This window comes from Miscanthus floridulus, chromosome 15, assembly GCF_019320115.1.
Source record: "Miscanthus floridulus cultivar M001 chromosome 15, ASM1932011v1, whole genome shotgun sequence".
NCBI classification, from domain to species: domain Eukaryota; kingdom Viridiplantae; phylum Streptophyta; class Magnoliopsida; order Poales; family Poaceae; genus Miscanthus; species Miscanthus floridulus.
This window is the reverse complement of record NC_089594.1, coordinates 3,093,805-3,120,335: the sequence shown is the minus strand read 5'-3', so window position 1 is coordinate 3,120,335 and position 26,531 is coordinate 3,093,805. Positions and strand designations below refer to the sequence as shown.

Here is a 26,531-nt window from a genome sequence, read left to right as displayed (position 1 = left end):
AATTACTCTTTTAGAAGAGCGGGCCTAGTGCAAGCGGTAGAGTCTTACCGCATATGACCGGAAGGTCCCGGGTTCGAGTCGCGGTCTCCTCGCATTGCACAGGCGAGGGTAAGGCTTGCAACTGACACCCTTCCCCAGACCCCGCACAGAGCGGGAGGTCTTTGCACTAGGTACGCTCTTTTTTTACTAATTACTCTTTTAGTTCATTTTGGTTTTTGTCCTACATATTTTCTTTTTGAAAAAAGGGCAGATCTTGAAAAAAAAATATACCAACATTTATATCATGAATATCAATTTTATTGAATTAACCATAAAAATATATTTTGATGGTGTATATTTATTCGAACATGTACATATTAATTAATATACATAGTTCTCTAAAAGTTTGAACAAAGTTAGAGAAGTTTTACTTCCAAACAAAGCCAAAATGAACCATAATCTAACAGAGGGAGTAGTAAAGTTGTGGCAACTGCCACAAGTTGGTACATGCAAACATTATACATAAAGAACTATAAGAAATAAAGAAAGAAAGAAAAGAAAAGAAAAGAAAGAAGGAAAAAATGAGACCCGGTGTGTCGGCTCAGTTCCTAAGACCACCTATCATCCACACGAGGGACAAACAGTTACCCGTGCGAGTGACATGATCACGTACGGGTGTCCTTTTGAATAATAAAAAGCTGAGCTTCTTTCTTTTAAAAAGAAAAAAGAGCCATCAAATACCAAGCTCTTTTGGAGTGGCTAAGCGGCCCCATCCCATGGTCAGACGCTAGAGGTCATGTCACGAGCTTTAAGGCAGGAGGACCTTGCGACTTTGGCCCCGTTCGGCTTGCTGAAACTTGGCTGAATTGGCTGAAAAATATTGTTCTGGCTGAATTGTTGTGAGAGAAAAACACTATTCCGGCTGAAAAAACAAGCTGAATAGTGCGGATTATAAGGTAAGCCGAACGAAGCCTTTGCGAGGAGGGATGCCAATCGTAAGCCTAGCCGGTCGATTTTTACAGTAAATCATTTTTTTTTTTGACAACTTTCAGTGTGTTCCACTAAAAATTAAGGTGTGAATAGGAACGTTCAGTTTTAGGGTTCATTATTCAACGTGGAGCCCGTGTTGACCTTACAATTCCGATTCACACAGAGTAGCTTCATATCATTTGAATCAGATCCAACAAATCTCAGTCGATTTCATTAAAATTGTAATTGTAAGGTGTTAACACAATGTTTTTTTATTCGCCTTTTGATGTGAGGACCCACATGTTGATAGTGGTATTCCCAAAATAGGTGTCATTGTGATATTCGTGCCGGTGAAACTTTCTTAAGTTTGACTAAGTTTGTAAAAAATATTATCAATATTTGTATCTTCAAATAAATTTATTATAAAAATATATTCAACGATCTATCTAATGTTACTAATTATGTACTATAAATATTAATAATTTATTAAATATATTTGGTCCAAGTTAAAAGCGTTTGACTTTTCGCGAATCAGAAAATGACACTTATTTTGGCCTTGGGACGGAGGGAGTAGTTATCCTTTGAATCTTTGATGTCACGGTTTTATGTTGAAACACTAAAATATACATATATAGACTAGAAAATATAGACTAGCAAAAAAAAAGTCAAAAGGGATATAAATATCTCTACCTCATATATTTGAGGTGTTAATTAGTTTTATGTTAATGTCGTCATAGTAGTCATATCGAGTAAACGTCGAGTCAAGCAACTCGTTTAACCTTTTTAGCCACATCTAACTATTTTTAATCACGATGAGATAAATGGTGTGTTAATTGGTGAAGGTTTTTACATTGAATGGTCTCCAAAGTGCAAGCGAAATGGCGTATTTTTCAACCTTGAGCCTGTTCGCTGGTTGATTTCTGGGCTGATAAGTCCGGCTGGTGCTGATTTGTTGTGAAAAAAAATACTATTGGCTGGCTGATAAGCCCTGGCTGAAACCAACAAGCGAACAGGCTGCTTTTTATCTCCTTAATTCAAAATTCAAAATGATGGAAACAAGTGGAAGGAGGAAAAAAAAAAAGGTTCCGTCCCACGCAGGAACCACTTCGACTTGCGGCGCACGCTGGGTGGGACCAGCTGTGCAGCGTCGCAGCGATTGGTTGGGAGTTTAACGATTGGCGATTCGTCGTGTTGGTTCGATCCTGTACAAAGGGACAGGAGCAGCAAAAAAGCAGCAGCGCGCTTGTGAATTCTGATCTTGTCTACCACCGCGCGCCGCCGCCGCCTTTCGCATCAGGTCGCCGTCTCGTCGCCCAGGTGAATCTGATGTGACTGATCATCTCTAAGGCTGTGTTTAGTCGGAGGAATTTGGATTTTGGGATTACCGTAGCACGTTCGTTTTTATTTGGCAAATAGTGTTCAAACATGGACTAATTAGGCTCAAAACGTTCGTCTCGCAATTTCCCACCAAACTGTGCAATTAGTTTTTCTTTTCGTCTACATTTAATGCTCCATGCACGGGCCGCAAACATTCGATGTGACAGGTACTGTAGCAACTTTTTAGAGGTTGGGGTGAAACTAAACAAGGGCTAATTCTCTATCCACCCGTTGCATTAGCCTTTGTTTAGTTTCACCTCAACTTTCAAAAAGTTGCTACAGTACCTGTCACATCGAATGTTTGCGGCCCGTGCATGGAGCATTAAATGTAGACGAAAAGAAAAACTAATTGCACAGTTTGGTGGGAAATTGCGAGACGAACGTTTTGAGTCTAATTAGTCCATGTTTAAACACTATTTGTCAAATAAAAACGAACGTGCTACAGCAGCCCCGAAATCCAAATTCCTACCGCTAAACACAGCCTTAATCAATGCATCTGCCTCTCATCTCTACTGCAGCGGGAACCATGCCGACGGTCGCCGTGCCGAAGCCGGTCAAGAAGAGTGCGTACAGGGTTGTCTGCGCCGTGTGCGGCACTAACGCAGGTTACTCGTTCAGCGCTTTCGACTCCCATAGCCAGTGGTGCGCCGCCGCTAAAAAGAAAAGGGGACTTCCTGTGTGCTATTATAAAAGATCGTAATCTTTTGTATGTCTCTTAAAAAATTCAGCAGTCTTTAGCGTCACTACTGTAACTTTTTCGTGTCCTCCATGCCACTTTCATCAGTTTGGGTTCTAACGCCGTCAAACTGCAGGTGTGAAAAGACGAAAATGCCCTTAAGTTCAAATATGTTATTTTTTTTTACATCTTAACGACTTCAAATAAAAAAACTCAAAACTAGAAAGTTGTAGATCTCGTCGAGATCTATAATTTTCATATAATTTTTTTTCATTTAATTCCACAAAAAAAAATATGATTTTTCTAAAATATATTAATCATATCAAATCATATTTTTTTGGAATTAAATGAAAATAATTTTTATATAAAAATTATAGATCTCGATAAGATCTACAACTTTCTAGTTTTGAGTTTTTTCATTTGAAGTCGTTAAGATGCTTAAAAAATTAATAACATATTTAAACTTAAGAGTATTTTCGTTTATTCACACCTGCAGTTTGACGGCGTTAGAATCAAAACTGACGGAAGTGGCATGGAGGACACAAAAAAGTTAGAGTAGTGGCGTTAAAGACCGCTGAATTTTTTTAAGGTCACACAGAAAATTACGATCTTTTATAATGGCACACCGAAAAGTCTAAAAGAAAAGGGATGATGCCGCAAGGGCGAAGGCGGCCAAGGCCCACCGCACCCCTCTCCGCCGTTAGCCAACCCACCGCACCCCCGCTCCGCCGTTAGCAACAGGTGAGAAAAAAAAAAAAAAAAACAGGATCCCCTTCTCACCCACGCCGCCTCGTAATCTCAGAACAGTTTTTCTAACAGATCTGTTTATTTCTGCGCTTTTACTGCAGGGATGGGTTTTCAAACGCAATATCCATTGCAGTAGTATCTATCCGTACTAGTAGTATTTTGTAAAATATTCAGGTTGTGCTAGAAGAGAAGCTGAACACCGGAACCTCGTCCTTCCCAGACTAAAAAGTCTGTAAACTGGTATGATACTTGTGCCATGCACGTCAATCATGTTTGACGGGTGAGCAAGACACCATGCAGGATGCTCCCAGAATAATGCTAATGTTTCTGTGTTTCATTGTTGGGCGAATTTGTTTGGTGCCATCAGAAAATTCTTTCACGCTGCCGGGTACATCGGGGGATCATTGGCTTGTGGTGCATGGATGGTCAGGGTCTTCAGCTCTTGATCTGCATATGATATATGAAATTGTTATATGAAACTGAATTTAGTTTCTTTAGGACGATGCTATTCTGGTTGTGATTGGCACAATATGTCAAATTGCTATGCGAAAAGAAATCTATATTCGTGTGTATACCCTAAACTCATAACATAGACAAGTTAAACATTTTAGTAATGGTTGCTGCAATCTTCATGGATCATTCTGACTGCATAGATAGAGACCCAAAGCCAGAACATGTTGACAGTAAAATAGGTGTAGAAACCTTGAATTCACATAAGTAGGAGAGGTAAGCATGAGTACATCAGAAAACACTCTGTGCCACTGGATGATTGCATGTAAAAAAGAGCGCTGTCCTAAGATACAGCCTAAGGTGAATTTAATATGAGGAAAGGAATGTGTTATTTTACTAAGTAGTAAAGGCTGGGTCTAACAGGCACAAACATGTTTTAATGTCCATGTGTTATGATGTTCGGTATCTCGAACTCGCCTCTTTGCCAAGGGCTTTGATGATGAGGTAGCACCTTTTTTAGCAACTTGAATAGTTTTGTCTGTATACATTTCTCCACTGTGCATATATTAGATACACTGTTTAAGCAGCCTATGGATTATGAAGTCATATATAAGGGCATGATTAAATATTTGAGCTGATTTCTGGGTTCTAGACGAGGTTTTGTGTTTTCAGTAAACACTATGAATAAAGTTGACTAAAGGTCGTTTGAAAATGTCTGATTTCGTAAGCAAGGAGGAACTATTTTGCTTAATACGTACATCGGTTTGAGCCATAGCTCTGTAGGGACATGTTTCTATTCGACAATGTTGCGCTGGTAAGTACACTAATGATCAGGAAGAGAAACGAAAATAGGCACGGCACAACAGCACATCACATTATTTAAATGAATCTCTAGGATATGCATAAAATAATTCTGTGCATGGAATGATTCATGAGAACCTATCTTTTTCAGCTCCCAGTGTCCTAGTTTATTTTAAAGAAATACTTGACATAATCAGCATAGAACCATTTCTTAATAAAAAAATTGCTTGGCAGAGCTTATAAATTAAACCTAGAAACAGCTTTAAGAGCTCTATGAAACAGAACCTAACTGACTTAAACACTAAGCTAAAAGCACAATTAGGAAACTCCTCAATGTACCTGAAGGAAAGACAGTTTTGCATTCACAGTAGACATAACAAAGACTGGAACCTAGAGAAAGTTAGGATAGCCCAAATGTGATCTGCGACATGTCTGTTGGTATGTACTAAGCAATGGCTATGTAAATTGTTAGCTCTGATTAAGAGCTTTTAATAGTTGGGTAGCAAATTACTGAAGACGAGGTTCTCTTACAGCAATGGTTCGATTGTTTGGAAGTTGTGTTCTAACATGAATGGTAGAGTAGTGTGGAAACTGGAAAGGTCACAAAGTGGGGGGCTAACGACTCTGCAGCAAGCAGCAAACTCAATTGGTTGGTTATGACTTCTGAATGTGGCGTTTGTCTCTAATTTGAAAACATGTGAGGTCCAAGTGGGCATGAAATTTAGAACTCAAGATCTACATTCAAAATTCTTCACACAAAGCTACACTTGTTTATTCTTTGCCTGCATAATGATAATATGATACTATTGCTTTGGTACTTGATTGAGATGTACACTTCTGAATTAATTGGGTATATACTTTTATGTGCCCGTTGTGTTAAACCGTGCTGCCTCCTCTGTTCTGGTCCCCCAAATCTCCCAGCCACCTGCCGCTTTTTGTATTTCTTTGCTCTGCCTTTGCTCCCTTTGCTCACGGACTGATGTGGGTACTCTGTTCTTAGCTGGACTGGTGCGTGTACTCTGCTCTTAGCTGCACTAGTATGTGCTGGGTTCAAGAATTGGGAACAAACAAGGTATGCATGTGCTGCACTAGTATCTAAAATTCTAGCCTACACAACGCCTTCATGGCGCTTAAAATGTGCGTATGGCGTCGCCTAGGTGTCCACCATAAACGCCTAGGCGTTGTGAGGGGGGTCGGGCGCCGCGCCTCACCACAGCGCCTCAAAAACCATGGCCTTATCAAAAGCAGGGGCAAATTTGAAAGGGTGTATTTGTCTTTTCATATATCATAGCTCAGTTTGACACCATTAGGTACCATTGACGGAATAGGGGCAATCTGAACCTTCGGTTCAAAAAGCAGGGGTAAATAACAGAATTGAAAAAATGGGAGCCAAAATCATCATTAGCCTTGAGAGTAGGGGCACAAACACAAGAGACCCTTTTTTGTAAAGGCAAAAGTGATTATGATAGGTAGTTTTTGATAGTCAATTGACCATTTATCTTTTTTAATAAATGAGACTGAGTATAAACATTTGATGTAAAGATGGCCATAAAAAAATTCAAAAGATGAATCATCATTTCAAATGCGCCAGTGAAAATGGTGATCATGCAAATCAGGGTATTTGGGTATTTACCTTTTAGCTCTCTGGTTTTGAAATTTGATGACTTCTTGATCTTCGAGTCTACTTTTTGTTCCTGCTTTAGACGATAAATGGGCAGATGAGAGGTGGAAGGTGGCGACAAACATGAATTTGTGTCACAGCACCCAAAAATCGCATAGCATTTGGATCGCATATAAGTTGCAGCACATTCAGGATAATCTAGCTTGAAGAGAATGGTAAAGTTCAGTAAAATAAAGCCAAGAAAGACCAGAAACAAATGAAATAATTTAATGGAAATTACCGATACTTTGTTGCCATCCACAATTAGATCATAGTGTAGCTTTTAACAGCAACCAGATTGCCCCTCCATGAGGACGAGGGCAATGTCTTTGGTTTCCAATTATCTGATCGATTTGCCCTTTCATTCTGTCCTTGGTAGTTATAAAAAGTTGGTGTGTGTTCCATCTGGGTCCCATGGTTTGTAGGCTCACTTGTCAATCCAAGCTATAGACCTCCTGCTCATCACTGTCTTGGTTGTTACTTGTCACGCAGAGGACCTACATACATACAGTATGATGGTTTCCAAAATTACAGGCTAGTTAAACACAAAAACGGCATAGCTGTCCATGCATATTCTGTGAAACCATGTTTGTATTTCTCACAAGACTACAATGAATGAAAGACTACAACGAATGAACAAACATGATCGAATCTATATACGTCACATGTAACAAAACGAGGAGCCAAAAAAAATCACCTGTTAGGAGGAGTCTCTTTCATTCAGATCCGATGAGAAGAGCCATGAAACAGCAGTGGTACTCCATGGCTCCGAACAGATGTTGATTTGCACCTCACGGACCTGGGGCACGTAAATCAACGGATTGGACATAGCGTCTAAGGGGATTTCACATGGCGTTCAAGGGGATTTCATGTCAGACGGTAAGAACCGAGAGGGAAACTGAAAACTCAAGGGGATTTCACATGGCGTTCTGTCAGACGGCAAGGACCGAGAGGGAAACTGAAAACCCACCGCATCTCGGCTAAAGGTGCCGCCTTTCGGTCCCAGGACGCCCAAGGAGGCCGCAGACATGAAGATTCATGAACCTGGTGGAAGAAATTTGCAAGATCTATGAGAATTCATCCGACGACAGCACAGGACGAGAGAAGAGAAGAGACGAAGAGCGAGAGGTCAGGAGGCATACCAATCGTGAGATCTCAGGCGCAGGCATGGAGCGCCCGGCCTCCGGTCCGGCGAGAGATGAGGACCCGCCGCCGCCGCCGCCGCCGCTCGGGTCAGAGGGGAAGAAGGGGAAGTTCTATCTTGGCTTGGCCGGCCTTTCTTGTTCCCTTCGTATTCCCCTTGCTATGATGACGTAGTAAGGCCGTCGACTGAGACGTGGGCCCCACACCATGGACCCACATCCCGTTAAGACGACGTACACCGTACGTAAGTACGTGCCTTTGTCAACGTCTGCCGTGACGTGATTGGCTCCGCGTAATACTGTACTAGTCTCCTTCCACTTTTACGGCTTTACGTTCTGGCTGGAGTAAAATAAAAAATACATGATTCATCAGTCATATATACCTGTACCATGTGCTAGATAAAAATATGTATAGTACTACAATAACAAAAAAAAAGTATTATCTTGAGACAATTTCCCTCAGTGACTTTTGCATTTATTATTTGTCATCATATATAAATTGAAGTTATATTAGTTTTTTTTTAATTTTTGCTTACCTTGCTCGACATGATTTTTGGTGGGAGTGAATTGCATCCACCATGCAATAACTATGGGTGCATATTGGTTTAACATCTTGTAATCTGTTTAATTTAACACGCACAAATTTGGTTTTCTGCGTCTACGGTCCAAATACCATGATTGGTGAATTTGGCCACATTGTATTTTGAGGATAATCTGCTGTTACTTGAGGGTGTGGTCCAGCTGGCTTGGTTTGGTCTCCTTAGCACGCCCGACATCACGACGGTAACTTATTTTGATCGGCTGCCCAGCATCACGACGGTAACCTAGTGATAGTGAAACCCCTTGATAGGTCACCATCTAGCATAGAAAAATACACACGCATGGTAGTGTTTGAGTCGTAGGTGCACTAATCTGCCAAGTGCTTCTAACAAAATGAGTATTTGCATGTTGTTGGATTAATATGCACCTACCTGCTTAGTTGTTGTATGATGTATACAATTTTACTCTTTTTGGTGGGGACTTAAAAGCCCATAAAGTGAAATCGAGCATGCTACAATGTATAAATAATAAGTGAAATAATCTATTTACATGATTTAATGGAGGAGTTCAAGAAAATTAAATGAAATATTGGAGTCCGAGAGAAAAAGACAACAAAAAGAAAAAAAACAAATGCACATACCTTGGACTAGGTCTCACCATGCCAAACGTAGGAGTGGAATCTCTTTGTCTTGCCTTTTGACCCGTAGGCATCTCTCTCTTTACCTAGAACAGACTTGGGGAAAATAGAGACAGGCTTAAGGTAAAAGATGAAAGGTGTGTGTATATAGGTCATCAAGGAGATACATAGGTGGCTATGATGAGAGACATGACGAACTCGAAGATAGAGGGACGGCATATCAACAAAATGAGTATTGAAACAAGGGATATCATTAGATATCTCTTTGGTGTTGCTTACATTGTGATGATAGATCATTTGTTACAATACTAACTGATTTTTCAGAAAAGCAAGACTACAAGCTACGCTAAACTTATCAAAACTTTCGCTTAAATTGTTAGTTCCGTCATCAACAATAAATATTTGACATTGGGACAAAGAAAAGTAACTTAAAACTAGTGCTACGTTTCCAAGAAACTTTTTTTGTAGATAGTATAAAATTTTAGTACGTTCTTTTTATGTCATTGTGTTTGCTGATGTTTATTTATACATAGAAAAGCAACTTAAGGGTCCCCTTTGGATTGCCGGATTCTTTCCCGTTCCATGCGTTTTTCCTGTAAAAATGAACTGATTCCTGTTAAATTCCTTCACAATTTCTGCAAAATTCCTGCATTCCAAAGGGGCCTAAAACTTTTAGGCTGGTCGGAAAAACTGTATATATTATATGCATAGTAGTTTTGAACTTTTTTTAGGGTAACAACAAAGATCACCCACACCTATGATTACCCATGTGTAGACGCATGTGCGGCATGAAGTCATAGCACATAAGGGGCAAAGCTAGCAATAGTTGAACTTTGGTGCACAACTAAAAGACCACATATATTTTTATAAAGATATAGGGTAAATCTCAGACATTTTAGTGGTAAAAGATAAAATTTACCTTAATGCATTAGCACTAGGAAAGTTGAACGTGGCGTCGCCCCCCGAGTACATGGTGAAAGTACTATATAGATAGAGGTGGGAGGGAAGATAATAAGTTTTAGGCTAAGTTACATCAAAGAGCATCGAGCACCAATCAAGTCCCGCCTGCCACGCATGCTGCTAAGGGGGTGTTTGGATCCAGTGACTAAAGTTTAGGAGGTGTCATATGGGGGTGTTGCATGGGGTGTTCGGATACTAATAAAAAAACAAATTACAGAATCCGTCAGTAATCCGCAAGACGAATTTATTAAGCCTAATTAATTCGTCATTAGCACATATTTACTGTAGCACCACATTGTCAAATCATGGACTAATTAGGCTTAAAAATTTCGTCTCGCAAAATAGTTTCAATCTGTGCATTTAGTTTCGTAATTAGTCTATATTTAATACTCCATGCATGTGTTCAAACATCCGATGGGACAGCGACTAAAGTTTAGGAGGTGGAACCAAACACCCCCTAAGCTTGCCCCGCCTTTTCCAAAAAAAGCATGCCCCGCATGCAACCCTTTGTGCCTGCACATCCCGCATGTAACTGCTGCGCCTGCACACCCGCCCCTGCATGCTAGTGCGCCTATACATGCATTTGTGCGCCTCGTGCCTGCTAATGTGCATGCAGGTGGGGACCGCTATGGCCGCGGGGATCGCATCTGCATGCGACCGCTTCCTACGCCTGCTAATGTTGCAAAATGAAAGCACTTCTGCAACATACGTCTGAAATAGGTGGAACATTTACAAACATACGTTTGTATAGCAACTACAACATCTCGATAAACACATTTGCAACATATGTCTGAAACATATGCAACATCCGCATGAAACACTTGCAACATACATGTATAGCCACAACAACATACGTTTGAGACAGCTGAAACATTTGAAACATACACTTGCAACATACGTCTATAGCCATTGCAACACATGCAACACCAGATCTACTTTTGCAACATCCAGATGAAACATATGCAACATACATCTGAAACGCATGAAACATACGGTTGCAACATGTGCTCACCTACTTGCTACCGCCCAGTGGAGGCTAGTTGACGCGGCGTGGGGGAGCGCAGCGCGAGGCGCGGGCGGCGCGTGGCGCGAGCGGGGGGCGCGTGGCGTGAGGTGGGTCTGGTGCAACCGTACGGGGCGCGAGGTGCAGGGTGCACGACGCGAGACGGGAGGCGTAGGGGCGCGAGGCGTGTCCGCTGCAACCGTGCGAGTCACGAGTTTTTTTAGGAAAGTGCGAGGCGCGAGGTGCAGGAGCACGAGGCGTCCGACGGACATCCTGACAGGAGCATTACTGATCAAGAAAGGTCAGGCGTCAAGGTGTTGACGCATCAGCGGTACAACCGGGAGAAGTGATGGATGCCAGTCCCATGTTCGACTTGCTTTCAACTACTAGTAGGGCCAGGGGACTCGATATGGCATATGCAGTGCCTCCGCTAGACCTTGATTTTAGCGCATCATATCTTCTTCTCTTGTGCATCCCGGTTTTCTCTAGTGTTTTTGCCTCTGTCTCTACCACGAATCGATCAATGGAGCTCTTATATATTGTCATGGTTGCACAACACTTTAATTTCTATGAGTCCTCCACTATTGCCTACTAGATCTCTACTTAGCTTGGTTCCAGTTAGACGCACGTGAATCTTTTTTCCCTTGATAGCACTTGCAAGTGCAAATACATTTATTGTACCCGATCCAAAAAAAAAGTGCAAATACATTTTTTATCACTACATCATCGTCAAAAACTAACTACTAAGGATTATAATAAGATAGACGCAGTAGTAATAATAGTCACGTTGCATAATATATGGAGCGATTACAGCGCTATCCTCAGCTGCAAAGAAGAGTGGACAGCGAAGGAGTTGGCTAAACGAGACGCGGGCAGCTTGTTCGATCTGATGATGGAAGGAGATGTCGCTGCCAGCCAAGCCCGTCTAGCTCAGTCGGTAGAGCGCAAGGCTCTTAACCTTGTGGTCGTGGGTTCGAGCCCCACGGTGGGCGCTTTGTATTTATTTTCCCAGAAAACTCCTGTTTGCACACATGAGACATCCTATAATCTTTTGCCTTTTATTTTTTGTTTCCAGGAAACTCCTCTTTGCACATATAAGAGTATAAGACATACTATACTCTTTTGCCTTTTCTTCTACATCATCGCCAAAGTTATTTTGATTTAATGTTTCCACAAAAATCCTATTTACACATATAAGACATATTACAATCTTTTGCCTTTTCTGTAAGCACTCGTGCTGAAATTTTCTTTACACCATCGCCAAAAGTAAAGCCCAAATCCAGTGTCCCTAACAAACATAATAAAATGCTTGCAACCATTTTTTTTTTGAAAGTTTAAATTTTCATTGTATCACAAACAAAGTACACATATAGGGCTAAGATTGCCCCATTCGAAATGCTCCAAAACTTGAGGGAAGAGAGAAGACAACAGTTTAGATTCTAGCACACCTTGCTTTTTTGGCAAGTGTGTCAGTTGTTTTGATTGACTCTCTTCCGATCTTCATGAATGAGAGATTTCTGACTTGACTGATCTCCTGCAATTCAGAAAGTAGAGGCCGTAGTGTCCAATGACCTAGATGAGTTTGATGTGAACCAGCACAAGCAGACATAGCTAGCACCTGATTGTCAGTACAGAGAGTTGCTTCCTACAAGTTGAGTGTCATAGCCTCCAAGGGTTCCAAAACCTGGGGAATTGCTACCTGGAAAAAAGATGCATGGGAAACACTTCTTGCAGGGGTTGTGAGAATGAAAATCCCAATGTCTGTTTGGTTTGGCGTGGTGGCACACCGGCATCACAAATAATTCTAGGACCAGCTGAAATCTGTAAGCATGTGGGCCTAGGTTGTGGAGGAATATGCGTAACAGGGTCCTCCTCAATAGCCATGCAATAAGCTTTGTCAATTGCATTTGCCTCATGTAGAACTCTAGAAACCGACCAATTTATGTTGTTGAATCTATGATAGAGGAAATCATACCTAAGGTAGCATGAGAGGGTCCTTATTGCACAATATATAGTAGCAATTTGAGTGTGAAGTCCATGGTCTGACGAAGGCAAGGCATCAACTCTAAGGCCCCGTTCGGCTTACCTTATAATTCGCACTATTCAGCTTGTTTTTTCAGCCAGAACAGTGTTTTTCTTTCCCAACAATTCAGCTAGAACAGTGTTTTCAGCCAAATTTTAGCAAGCCGAACGGGGCCTAGGTCCGAGGCAAACCAAACCGCCCTGGCAACCATATCTTTTACTGGTGCGAGTTGAACACAAATTTCGTATGTTTACTGATTATTTATTATCATAATAGGTAATCATTAAAATACAGATATATAATGCTATAAATAACAAGATTTGTCAAAAAAAAAAAAGACATAACAAGAAGATTTGTTCTGCTTTTCTGGTTTCTCATACAGGGGACACCACTAGATCGACTAGACTAGTAAATCCAATGTTTAATTTCCTTGTGTGCTAGCTAAGGTACCTTTTGTGTTGTAGTATAGTTTCGTATAATCGAAAGAAATGATGATAAGTGACCTCTCACACTCATGAGGGTGTGCATCTGGATCTCAGAGACTCATCAGACACGGCCTCCTCCGGTGGCGGACGCGATGAACGACAGCAGCGGGTTACCGGCGCCACCACCGGCAGCCTGGTCAACCTCATCGAGGAACAGGTCCTCAGGCACCCGGCACGCGCCGTGCGCGCACACAACCGCGGCCCCGAGAGCGAGCGCGGAGAAGATGAGCGAGCCCACCGACGTGAGGAAGATGACGAACGCGGACGCGGCGACGAGCCCGCCCAGCACCTCGCGGTCGGAGAAGGTGCGGCCGAACGCGGCGACGGGCGGCGCGTCGGCGGGGCGGAGCACGTAGAGGAGGCACCAGGCGGCCAGCAGCGCCAGGAGCGCGGCCAGCGAGAACGGGTGCGCGAGGAGGGACGCGGCCAGGCACAGCGCGGTGACCGCGGCGTAGTTGACGCGGAAGTAGGCCAGGTTCTTGCGGAGGCGGGAGGTGGCCTCGGCGAGGGACTCTGGGCGGGAGAGCGCCGAGCGGTCTGCCAGCTCGGACCAGGGACGCGCGCCGGAGAGAGCGCGGCGGGTGGTGTCGACGAGGCGGGAGAGGAACGCCCGGATCGCCGCTGGGTTGGTGTCGGTGGCGTCCGCGGAGGAGAGGGCCGTGGGTATGGGCGCGGGGGTGGGGGTGGGGGATGGTGCGGCGGCCGGGACCACCGTGGTGGGGAGGATCGGAGGCGAGGCCGCGGCCATGGCGAGGTGGCGATCGGCGATCTCTGTGTCTCGCGGGTTTGGTGGATCTGAGGAGTGAGGAGTGAGGGAGGGAGGACGCGGAGAGAGAGATGGGGCACGAATACAAATGGAGACCACGCCGGAGAGAGAAGGTCGCACGCCTGCACCGCACCGACACACAGGTCAACGGTTCACCAGTCAGCACTCGCCAGTCAGCCGCTTGGGTTATAATCCATACTTTTCAGCTTGTTTTTTTAACGAAATAATATTTTTCTTTTATAATAAATTAACCAAAACAGTATTTCAAATTATTTTTTCGCGAAACGAACAGGGCCCATGGCTCCAGTTCATCAAGTCAAGAGTTCCTCATTTTACACTCAGAATTGTGACTGGCTGACAATTGTAATAACAGCAAAAAAAAGAAAAGTTTTTTTTCCTGGCTCCATTAAAAGTTCGTTTTTTATTACATCAATTCAAAATTCATACAAGCAATGTCGGATGGGCAGTCACTCTAATAAATTCATTTAAAGATATAAATATTATACATATTTTTTATAAATCTAGTTAAAATTACAACACGAAAACTAAAAACGATAATTAATTTGGAACAGAGGGAGGGAGTAGGCTCGAGTTGCCGACAAAAGCAGCAAAGTCAGTGCTTATACAGCTAACATTGATGGTTTGGTAAGGTAACGACGCAATGTGCTCTGAAATTGTGATGCACAAGAAACAAAGCTCGGGTGGCAGAGGAGTTTTCGGCAGGACTGAAAAATAAGCCGAAATACTATTTCGGCTGATTATTGTGAGGAAAAAAATACTATTTCGGCTTTCGTGAGCTGGCTGGCAGCCATCCAGCCATCCAGGTTAGGCAGCAACAAAGAGTAGGTCCAGCACCAACAGCAACAAGTCTGCAATGCATCTTCCTCTTTTTTTCAATATCAATCAACCACCATGTACTTTGCTTGGATCTAGAAGAAGAAACAGCCGGCACACCAGAAAAGCTCTTCCACCATACCCAAGGGCCAAAGTCCAAACCTCCCTCCCCTTGCATCATTTCTTGAATGTACTATACTACTATACCAGGACAGCAAAATCACAACTGCAAAAGGCTAGTCTGAAAAGCAACATTGGCAGATTTTCACTGTTAACAAAGATCAAACTATTTCAAGCTACGGTCACCGTACCCGAAGTCCAACCAAGACAATATAGACTGATCTCAAGCCAATAATAAGATAGCACAAGCATGCTAGGAGGCACTCAACACGTCTGGGTCCCAGTTTCAGTCCCACAACAACAGTTACCGATTCTCAGTTCAGCACCAATTAACACACATGTAATGACATTGTTCTTAATAGGCAATAGCCATGGCATTAGGCACCATGAATTTCCTTTATTAAAGATATGGGCCCCAAATCTAGAAGGTGGAGCCGTTCCAACCGAAGTCCGAGCCCTCCATGATTCATTATAATGAATGTATCAGTGCTCACAATTAGCATGACATTGAAAATATGCTTGACAGTGAAGATCTTAACACCATCTACGTAGGCAAGATGCAAAACAAGAAAATGGAATGAAACAACAGGTGATTATTTACATGATCTATTCTTGATGCAAAACCACCCTGAAGGGCGGGCCTGGTGCAAGCGGTAGAGTCTTACCGCCTGTGACCGGAAGGTCCCGGGTTCGAGTCGCGGTCTCCTCGCATTGCACAGGCGAGGGTAAGGCTTGCCACTGACACCCTTCCCAGACCCCGCACAGAGCGGGAGCTCTTTGGCACTGGGTACGCCCTTTATTCTTGATGCAAAACATGCAAACATTGAGCATTTTCTTGTGCAGGATGAGCCTAACAAACAACAAAATTAATATGAGAACTTTGGTGAAGGTTAAAAGGACCCCATGAGTGAGCACTCAATAAGAAATATTCGCTGCCTACCTTTGAGTCATTGAACTTGAGGTAGAAGCGCGACTTGGGAACGGACAGCTTTGACTCCAGGATAGAAGCAATGCCAGCACTAAGCTTCTTATTCACATTAGGGTTCAGGCCTCCAATGGAAACGATCTCACCGTAAGCTGCAGGCTCCTGGGTACCTCCAAATGCCATAGGGACTGAACCCTTGAGAACAACCATCACGTACTGTGGGAGGATAACCATTCCAGTTAGCTCCTCAAGATGATAGTACTCAAGAGAAATGGCTTCATCCAAATAAGTCAAGAACAGAGAAACAATAAAAGCTAAAGTTCAGTAATTTGAGCCTAGCACCACAGGTCAAAACCAGGAATCCAAATAATGTTAGTATATGAGTTATGAGAATGACATTAGCATGGTCAGATTATGAACACAATGTATTCACTATTCAGAGAGGTCATTTTTGTCCTTGATAGTAGCTAAGCAGCTGCCTGACTAACACAAAATGGACTAAACGACTAACAGAAGATGAAAAGCTGTGACCTCTAGTACAGGGCATAAAAATTTGGGTACTGAACTACATAGCAAAGCAGCTGCATGAGTAACACTAGCACGAAGTGACCGATAAACATGAACTTTCAAAATTCATCTATGTAAAATTGATGGCTGTAGTACTAGGGTAACATAAAGGAAAAGCACACGCAGCCCATGGTCCACATATTTAACAGCACTTGGGATTAGTGCTGAAGAAAGGTATACACCAGGGGTTGCTGGTTGATAGAAATCTGGTCCAGAAAAATTGTGAGCATAGACTTTCATCAGTTAGTTTGCTTTAACTACATCTGTTAAATTGGTAGACGAATGGTTTGGCATTTCTTGTACTGAGTGATCACAATGGTCAGTATATCAGTCCCACATAGACCCTGGATGTGCAATCTGATACTTTGAGTTATCTAGTTGTCTTCCTCAACGCTGAAACTATTAATATTAAAAAAAATACAGTTTACTGATATATGAACTCAATTTAAGAATGTCCATGATATACAGGAGATTGCAGTCCCATCCTAGGGATTCTCCGAGTGAGTTCAGTGAGAATCAACATCGGGACGTCCATAATGCACCTAGAGGGTATTCCCCCAAAATAAAAGCCTAGAGGTAAAAATCTCCACTTGCAGTATTTACCAAAGAGAAACATGGGGAGATTGACTGATTCAAACGAAATTAATAGTACAGTAATATTTGTTTTCTTACCCCAAGATGTCAGCCTGGCGGTGATCTCACCCAAGGAGACGAAGTATGTCACGCAATCTGTGTTTCCCCCATGTAGCAGCCCAAGAACTTTACCTGCCGTGTCCACCACTGGTGCGCCTGAGCTCCCGGCCTCAGAAGTGATATTCACTTCAATAGCAGAGAAGTTATAGCCATGTTCATTGTCATCATGGATATCTTCTTGACCCCTCAGGTTATGAGACATGGACCCTTTGACAGTTGTCCCATGCCTATCAAATGGCCAACTAACCATACCTACCAGGCCTAGATGGCTAGGGGGTAGGTTCTCAGCCACCTCCAGAACCAAATGGTTCTCAGTGCACAAACCCTGCTTCTGAACCCTCAAGAGCAGCATGTCTTTCCTTGAGTCAACCCTGTAAACTTCAGCCTCGGTATACACTCTCGGTCCCCTCTGGTTATGCTTAAGCTCTTCATGACCACACCTGACCGAAATCTTGAACAGTTTCCTCAAAGATGTAGCTGAAATTGGATTAGATCGATTGAAGCATGCTTGGAATGCATGAGCGCAAGTCAGTATGAACAGATAACCCTGATTTTCTCCAACCACAAAGCCCGTGGTAGTTTCTGAGATAGCACCCACAATTTCATCCCTCTTTTTATGCCATTCATCTTTCCTCGCAGCAGGCAGTTGGCTATCAGTTGCTGGATATAAGCTTCGAGATCAGATTTATCCCTGGACCTCAACTTCACATGAAAAATGGACCCGGATATCTTTACCAGCCAATTTCAGACGTTCGTCATCAGAGACCGAGGCAACCTATTGAAAACAAAGAGTAATCACTATTGAAACACACTCAGCTGGGCAAATCGAACACACGCTGGGAAACATCGAAATCTCGCTGGGATGGCAAAACCACCTCAAAAACGGGGAAACCTGAAATGGCTTCGTGAAAGATCTCGGGTCATTTTTCAGGAAGTTTGAGTCCAGGGATAATCTGATCCGACTATCGCAACATAGCCAAGCTCGCTGCGGAAAGAGATGGGGGATGATTGTGGGTCTATCCAGAAATACCCGTCTTGTGGTTGGAAAACAGGTTACTCGTTATCTGACTTGGTACCATCCAAGCAATGATCTATCAATAGCTACATCTTGAGGTGGGTGAGATGGGTGCTTACATTGGGGACCGCAGTAGCAGATGTGCCGCTCGCGGGCATCGCCGGGGTGGATCCGGCCTTGCTGATGTGTGCCGGTTCACCTGGAGCCGAACTGGGCACCTGTGCGGGGACGGGTCCGGGAGACGGCGGTGTGGATCCGGGGGCCGGCGGCTTGGACTCCATGACGGGAGCAGTCGCGATCCGGAGGACGGAGGAAGAGGAAGGTGTGAATCCCACGGGGAGCGGCGGGCGGGTACGGCAGTGTGAAACCTGTAGCGCGCCGCCTGCGTCGGCCGCAGCTGTGGGAGGGGATACGAGAGCAACGGGCTCCGCGGTGGAGCGTGGTTTTTTTTTTCAATTTGATCTTTTTTTAAAACTATTTTTACATTTAGCCCCGAGCAAAATTTATTCTAAAAAATAGACCCTTTGTCTCGGCGTTTACCGAGGTTTGTGGCTCGACATGGTCCCGTGATACGCCGAGATTGCCATGTTAGTGCCCAGCTCGGCGTGACAGCCATTAACACCGAGCCACGTACCTCGGCGTTAACCCGCGCCACAACGAGGTCTGGGCACTTAACGCCCGTGACCAGCCCTTCTTCCTTCTCCCCTCTTTCTTTTTACTTCTGGCGTCGCCCCCTGAAAGCATCTAGGCCCCTAGTTAGGTTTCGGTGATTAATGACAATACAAGATTACTATGACTAACGTGTGTTTTGCAGAGGCAATTAAGTTAGGACATGGTAATGGAGATCGATTGAGCAATCAAGATGTCATGCCCCTACGATGTAAATCATTTCGGTTTTCAAAGGATGGACGACAAGGTTAAGGATGACTAGTTCTAAGTGTCGATTGGAGTTGGAGTGATACTTAGAGTAGTTTAGAATTTTGTTTTTCCTTTGGCCGTACTATTAAGGGGGTATGAATGGGTAGCTTGACCTAGGTGAGTCTAGTGAGTTAGCTGTGGTGCACACTTGTTAAAACTAGCTCTAGGTAGCTCCTATAAATGCCTAAGATCCTTTGGAGCAAACTTCATTCACATATGATCGAGAGTTGGAAATGAATGGAGGGTCAAATGCTGACCGGACGTTGGCCCCGGTGCGACCGAACGCTGGCCGCAGGGTCCGGTCAGTTCATTTGATCAGCAGCCTACGTTCGATGCGACCGGACGCTGGAGAGGTCAAGTGACCGGACGCTGAAAGGCAGCGTCCGGTCGACTCCAGTAAGGTTCCAGAGAAGGGAATCTGCGACCGGACGCGTCCGGTCAGTACTGACCGGACCCTGAGGGTTTAGCATCCGGTCGAGTCCAGTAAGGTTCCAGTAAGAGTTTAATGCGACCGGACGCGTCCGGTCAGTGCTGACCGGACCCTGCCAGCGTCCAGTCAACTCATTTTCACTAGTTCGCGGGTTGAACTGACCGGAGCGTCCGGTCACCCCGCAGAAGCTCATAACGGTTCGTTTTTCAGGCTGCCTTATAAATAGAAGCTCCACTCGTGTGTGGAGTTACTTTTGCTCATTCCAACAGCTGAGAAACACGTTTGTGAGTGCCAAGAAGAGCAATGTCCTAGTGAGGTGATTGAGATTTGAGAATCCAAGATAGTAGCCTCATTAGTGAATCAAGAGTAGTCAAGTGTGCATCCATCTTCTCATTAGGCTTCGCGTGGTCAAGTGAGAGTTTGTGCTTGTTACTCTTGGTGATCGCCATCACCTAGATGGCTTGGTGGTGATTGGGAGCTTGGTGATCACCCGGTGGAGCTTGTGGGTGACCCAACTCAAGTTGTGAGCGGCTTTGGGTGATTCGCCGTGACGGAGTGTCGAAGAATCAACCCGTAAAGAGCACTTAATCCTTACGCGGATCAAGGAGGAGCTACACCCTTGCGCGGGTGCTCCAACGAGGACTAGTGGGGAGTGGCGACTCTCCGATACCTCGGCAAAACATCACCGCGTTCCTCTCTCTCTCTTTACTTTGAGCATTTACTTTGAGTATTTACTTTGAGCAATTCAATACTTGTACTTACATTCATAGAATTGCCATGCTAGAGTAAGTTTGGAACATATGTTGCAAGTCATTTGTGCGTTAGTTTGATAGAAACATTTTTCTAGGCACAAGGGGTTAATTGGGCTATCCGTAGGATTTGATTATTGCAAGAAAATTTAGAATTAGCCCAATTCACCCTCCTCTTGGGCATCTTGATCCTTTCACCCCCTTCTCTCTCCGCACCCAAAAAACTAGGATCGATTTGACATGTTATGAGCCCGCATTCAGCGTGGATTAGTCTCCCCGAGTGTCGGTGTTTTGGAACCGGGGGGTCCTCAACCGACGAGTGAATTTGTGCTGCGTGCCCCTGTCCCGGATGGTGATGCAAAGAGATACAAGGTTTATACTGGTTCAGGCAATCGAGGCCCTACGTCCAGTCTGAGAGATCGATCTTGTATTCCTTGCACCGGAGTGCTTGTAGTAGGGGGTTACAAGCTAGGTGAGAGAGGGAGCTAGCCCCAGGTCTCGGCGGGGGTGGTGCGGGCTACTTGAGGCGTTGTTCTCAAGCAGCGTAGAAGCGTGTAGTTCTATTGGTGAGTTCCTCCTTCTGTTCGCCGTTCTCCCCTAGAAATGACCCCGGTCCCTCCCTTTTATACTCTAAGGGAGAACCAGGAACATACATACATAGCGCTTTATAAATGGGGGTGGCGTGTCCGAGCCCTGTAGCCGGCCACTGTTGTGGTATGGTCGATGGAGTGGCCCCGTCCTTGTCGTGCAGAAGTGACGCGCCGGTCATACTTGATCTTGTGCGTCGTGGGGCTCCAGTACAGCTTGAGGCAGGACATGGCGGGCGACGTGCTGGTCATCAGTGCGATGACAGTCGTAGGGAGCCGTGGCTCTGCAGATGCCGAGGCCGAGCCATCGTGGGGGGCTCGGCGGACATGGATCCTCAGGCTGCCGAGCCCCCGAAGCAAACTGCCGAGGCCTTGGAGGGAATTATTGGTCCTGGGTACTGATTCCGAGGCCACAGTATCCCAGACGTGGCTCCCCACGCCGCGTTGTTCTCGGAGCAGGAGTTGGCAGCACAGTGAGGCATGGGCGTCAACCATGTGCATAGCGGTTGGCACAGTGGCGAGTAACCCCTGCCCAGTCCTGCCTCCTGTCCCGTCGGCCATTCCACCATACTGTGCCGAGCATGCGCCCGATGTCAGGGGTAGCAGTTGGCTGAGTTAATGTGACACGACGTTTTGTCGGAGGGACGGGTGAAGGAAGAGGCAGCGGAGTGCTGCCGAGCCCGCCTCGCGCGAGACGGAGGGTCGGCGACCCGGCCGAGGCCTGCGACGAGGGGGGTCGGCCGAGGCCTACGGTGGGGGATCGCCCGAGGTCAGCGGTGAGGGGGCCTCGGGCGAGTCGGAGAATCGACCGAGGCCAGCGGTGTTTAGCTGGTTTCGATCTTTACGAAGTCTAAGCAGTCGTTTTTTGGTTCTTGCTTAGGGTACCCCTTCTCACGGTATCCGACAGTAGCCCCCGAGCCTTGGGGGAGTAGGAGGCACTCCCCTGAGGTTCTGACGAGAATTGGCTCTTGATAGTTCCTGTCGGGATGGTGTTTTGTACTCGAGGTTTTGGTGGGTGCGCGCGAGCGCACCCGCCGGGTGTAGCCCCCGAGGCCCTGGAGGAGTGATTTCACTTCTCTAGGGGCTTTTTTCTCTTTCGAGTGAGGGGTTTACATTGTGTTTGCCGGGCCCGTGGGTGCGAGTTCAGATCGCAGGGCCTCGACGATGCTGCGGGAAGAGCCCCTTAGCCTCCGCCTGGAGCGAGAGGGCCGTCAGGGGTTCCCACGGCTTTTTGTACGGCCCTTGCGCTTCCTTTTCGCTCGGAAGGAGGGGTGGAAGATGCCATGCTACCCTCGGTGGGCGCGAGCGATGACATCCCCGGTGAGCTGTTATCGGGTAAGTCCGAGTGGAGGCCCGTACCCCGTTCGCTGGGGGTTGGCTAGCGGTCTGGAGACGTGCTCCAAGAGTATCGGAGGGTTTCTCTAGTGGGTGCCGAGGCCGTTCGCTGGGCCTCGATGGCTCGGTGCCTCCCTACATGGGATCCCATTCGGAGACCTCCCTGCCGATCTCGGACACAATTTAGGGCGTCCCAAGCATTTCGCTTGCTTGGACCTCGGCCTCGTACAGGCTCGCCCGTAGTCGTCCCTGACTCTGTTGCCATGGGGCAGCTGTCGAAACCCCTGGGGGCCCAGCCTTCGAACCCCTGGACCGTAACCGGCTTGAGTCGCTTGTCTTTATCTTAGGTGCGGGAAGAGCCCCCGAGCCTCCGCACGGAGCGAGAGGGCGGTCAGGGGTCCTCCTAGCTTTTTTGTTCGTCCCTCGCACGTCCTTTTCGCTCAGACGGGGGGTTGTTTGCCGAGCCCACTCGTGTGCGAGCCTGAGCCGCTAGGTCTCGGCAAAGTTGCAGGAGGAGCCCCCGAGTCTCTCGCACGGAGCGAGAGAGCGGTCAGAGGTCCCCCTAGCTTTTGGTTTGCCCCTCGCGCTGTGAGGGTCTGTCTGCCGAGCCCCCCTCGGGTGCGAGCCTAGGTCGCGGGGATCTCGGCGTCTTTTGTAGAAGGAGCTCCCTAGCCTCTGCACGGAGCAAGAGGGCCGTCAGGAGTTCTTCTAGCTTTTTGAACGACCCTCGCGCTTCCTTTTCGCTCGGAAGGAGGGTTTGTTTTGCCGAGCCCCCTCGTGTGCGAGCCCAAGTCGCTAGGGCCTCGGCAATGTTTTGCAGGAAGAGTCCCTTAGGCCTCTGCGCAGGAGCAAGAGGGCCGTCAGGGATTCTCCTGACTTTTTATTCGACCCTCGCGCTTCCTTTTCGCTCGGAAGGAGGGGTGGAAGATGCCATGCTACCCTCGGTGGGTGCGAGCGATGGCATTTCCGGTGAGCTGTTATCGGGTAAGTCCGAGTGGAGGCCCATACCCCATTCGCTGGGGGTCGGCTAGCGGTCCGGAGACGCGCTCCAAGAGTACCGGAGGGTTTCTCTAGTGGGTGCCGAGGCCGTTCGCTGGGCCTCGGTGGCTCGGTGCCTCCCTACGGTGGGATCCCATTCGGAGACCTCCCTGCCGGTCTCGGACACGACACAGGGCGTCCCAAGCGTTTCGCTTGCTTGGGCCTCGGCCTCGTATGGGCTCGCCCGTAGTCGCCCCTGACTCTGTTGCCCTAGGGCAGCTGTCGAACCCCCTAGGGCCCAGCCTTCGAACCCCTGGACCGTAGTGGGCTCGGTGCCTGGTTCCTTCGCCTGAAAGGAATCGGGTGGGGGTTATTTCTCTCCCTATGGCTAACAACGGCAGGCGCGTCTTTTGAGGCGGCCTTTTCGGGGAGGCGAAACGGCGCCTGCTGCTGCTGTGGTTGGACGCGACGTGGCGTCAGCCGACGGGACGTAACTGCATGCGCGATTAATGAGGAGGGAGTGGGCGCGTGGGCGGTAAGACCGGATCTGGGTAACCGCAGCGGATTTTTTGGGGGAAACTTCCCCGATTTCGTCGCCCGGTGGTTTCGTCTCGTCCCTGCATAAATACGCAAAGAGCCTCGCCCTCCCCCTCCTTACCTTTTCCGCGTTCGCTTTCGCTGTCTCCGTGCCGTTGTTGAGAGCATAGAGCGGGGAGGAGAAGGGCGAGAGAGAGACTGAAAGAAAGAGAGAGAGAGAGATTACCGCCGTAGCAGCGTCCTCAGCCACGCAATGGCTGGTGGTCCCGTCATCCTCCCGGCGGATCCCTGGGAGCGGTCTGACGTCACCGAGGAGAAGCTGCAGTCACTCGTGGAGGCCAGTCTTCTTCGCCCGATTACCGACCCTGACGAGCCGGAGTGGATCGCTCCGGGGAACGAGTTGAAGCCGAGGCCACGTGACGGCTACGTGGTGAGCTTCGTCGTCTTCCACGAGCGAGGCCTCGGGTCGCCGGTGGATCAGTTCATGCGGGCGCTCCCGCATTACTATGGCGTGGAGCTTCACAACTTCAGCCCCAACTCCATCGTGCAGGCGGCCATCTTCGTCGCCGTCTGCGAGGGGTACTTGGGGATCGCTCCCCACTGGGAGCTGTGGCTCCACTTGTTCCGAGCGACGTTCACCACCAAGCCAGGGGGAATGAGGGGGGCTCGGAAGGTGCTGAGGGCCAGCGGCTGCACTCTTCACGTGTGCCAAGACCGGCAGTCCCTCTACAGCCCGGCCTAGCTGTCATCGTCCAACCGTCGTTGGTATGACAGCTGGTTCTACCTCTGCAACAACGACGGAGGACTTCCCCCTTATACCGGGCGGGTTGTAGAGAGTCAGCTAGAGAAATGGGGATACGGCGTCATCAAGGTTGATCAGCCTAGGCTGGAGCCACTCTTGAGGGCCTTGGGGAAGCTGCGTGACCGCAGCCTTTCGGCGGCCGTGGTCGTGGCGGCTTTTCACCGCCGGAGGGTGTTGCCGCTGATGGCTCGGCGGCGGCGGCTGTTCGAGATGACGCCGAGCGATCCGATCGCCGGTATCAAGATGTCCGCCTTCGCCCTTACCGACGACGAGACCCTGCGTCGGGTGAGAGAGGCGGTAGACGGGAAGCCGAAGATTGGCGATTTGATGCCGTTCCCGATGCGCCCGTCGCAGGGGCACATTTCATTGGTAAGTTGGATGTTGCCGAGGCTTTCGTGGCCTTCTTGTTTTTCGCCTCTTTGGTCTGTTGTCTTACTTCGTCGTTCCCACAGGGGATAAGAGACGTGCGAGACTCCCCGCCGCCCGTTCCCGAGGACGCCCGGCGGCGAGCCGTGAACAGGGCGCGCGCCGAGGAGGAGAAGAAGAAGAAAGATGCCAAGGAGGCGAAGCGCACGAAGAAGCTCCTCGCACGCGAAAAGCTGGACGCCCGTCGCCGGCGTCAGAAGCTCGACGGTCTCCCGTTGGAGCCGTCTCCCTCGTCGTCGGTGTCGGATTCTTCGGGCGACGGCGGCGGGCGCGAGGTGGGGACGGCCTGCCTGGAACACCTCCCCGACATTAGGGAGATGGTGCCCGGGGCGCCGGCAAGGAGCCTGACGCTCCTAGGAGGAGGAGGTGTCCCAGGGCCAGGTGGCGGCCCATCCCGGGGCCGAGGCCGAACCGCCCGAGGCGCGGGTGTCGGAGGAGCGTGCCGTCGGCCCGATGGGCCCGACGGTGGAGGTGGAGCGAGCGATAGTGGGGGCGACCCCATTGTCTCCGCGAAGGGTCGAGGAGGTGCCGAGGTCCGGCGGAGGCCAGCTGGCACCGGTGGACACAGAGGCCGTGCTGCTGCTGCCACCGCCGCCGTTGCAGAGGAGGCTGGCGGTGCCGAAGCGGCTGCATCCCCGTTCACGGTAAGCGTCTTTTTCTGGTGGAGTTCGTAGTACTTCTTGTTTGCCCCTTGGTCGCATGCTGACCTTGGGAGTGTCTTTGCTTCCAGCCAGAAGCATCTGGTGGAAGATCCTACCTTGGCGCCCCGTAAGGCGCTCAAGGTGAACGTTAGCTCCTCCGCCCATCAGGCAGCGGAGGCGCAGGCTGGCATGCAGCGTGGCGTGGCGTCGGGCGGGGCCGTTTCGGAGGAGGCGGCTGCCCAGGAAAAGGGTGCCGAGGCGGCCGCGGAGCGAGTGGAGGAGGAGGAGCCCGCGCCCCGCGATGTCGTGGGTCTTGGGGCGAAGGAGGCTGGGGCGTCCACCATCGCCGAGGCCATTGAGGCTGAGACCGGAGCCCCCAAGACCTCCGAAGTCAGGGCGGTGGACGTCGGGGCCACCGAGGTAGAGATGGCGGAGGCCAGAGCCCCTGGGTCTGTCGAGGCTGAGGCGATGGAGATGGAGACGGAGCAAGTTTTGGCGCCGCCCCTGGTTCAGGCAATCTCGTCTGATGATTCCTCCCATGGGAAGGAGGCGGCGGACGTCGAGGCGGCCAGTACCGTGGAGCAGCCAGTCCTAGATCCCGCCGAGGGGAGTTCGGCCCTTGTCCGGCTATGGCTCGAGCCCCGTGGGTGGAACTTCCCACGTGTTTTCTGGTGGAACCGGGCTGACCCCAAGGGGGAGCCCATGTTCGCCCTTGAAGATATCGCAGAGGGGGGGCGATGGGATACCCTCGAGCAGTAC

General features: G+C 47.9%; 1 protein-coding gene, 1 long non-coding RNA gene and 1 other non-coding gene across 6 annotated transcripts; 1 reads left to right on the top strand and 2 right to left on the bottom strand.

Annotated features, from left to right (window-relative positions):
• Positions 1-3,997: 3,997 nt before the first annotated feature.
• Positions 3,998-7,940, bottom strand: LOC136508499 (uncharacterized). 4 transcript variants are annotated; one of them, XR_010771996.1, is made up of 6 exons: positions 7,802-7,940; positions 7,630-7,703; positions 7,357-7,458; positions 6,901-7,156; positions 6,633-6,822; positions 3,998-4,195 (listed from the first exon to the last, which is right to left on the bottom strand). It is a non-coding gene; the product is annotated as an uncharacterized lncRNA (long non-coding RNA). The 4 variants fall into 4 exon arrangements; XR_010771997.1 differs by having other exon boundaries at positions 6,633-6,818; XR_010771998.1 differs by having other exon boundaries at positions 6,633-6,696.
• Positions 7,941-11,860: 3,920 nt separating this feature from the next.
• On the top strand, positions 11,861-11,933 carry TRNAK-CUU (transfer RNA lysine (anticodon CUU)). Its single transcript has one exon. It is a non-coding gene; the product is annotated as a tRNA-Lys (tRNA).
• Positions 11,934-12,084: 151 nt separating this feature from the next.
• LOC136508098 (PRA1 family protein B2-like) lies at positions 12,085-16,252 on the bottom strand. Its single transcript, XM_066502715.1, has 3 exons — positions 16,110-16,252; positions 15,835-16,019; positions 12,085-14,337 (listed from the first exon to the last, which is right to left on the bottom strand). Exons 1-3 carry the CDS (start codon positions 16,118-16,120, stop codon positions 13,511-13,513), a joined length of 1,023 nt encoding a protein of 340 aa, XP_066358812.1. The 5' UTR covers positions 16,121-16,252; the 3' UTR covers positions 12,085-13,510.
• Between the last annotated feature and the right edge of the window lie 10,279 nt (positions 16,253-26,531).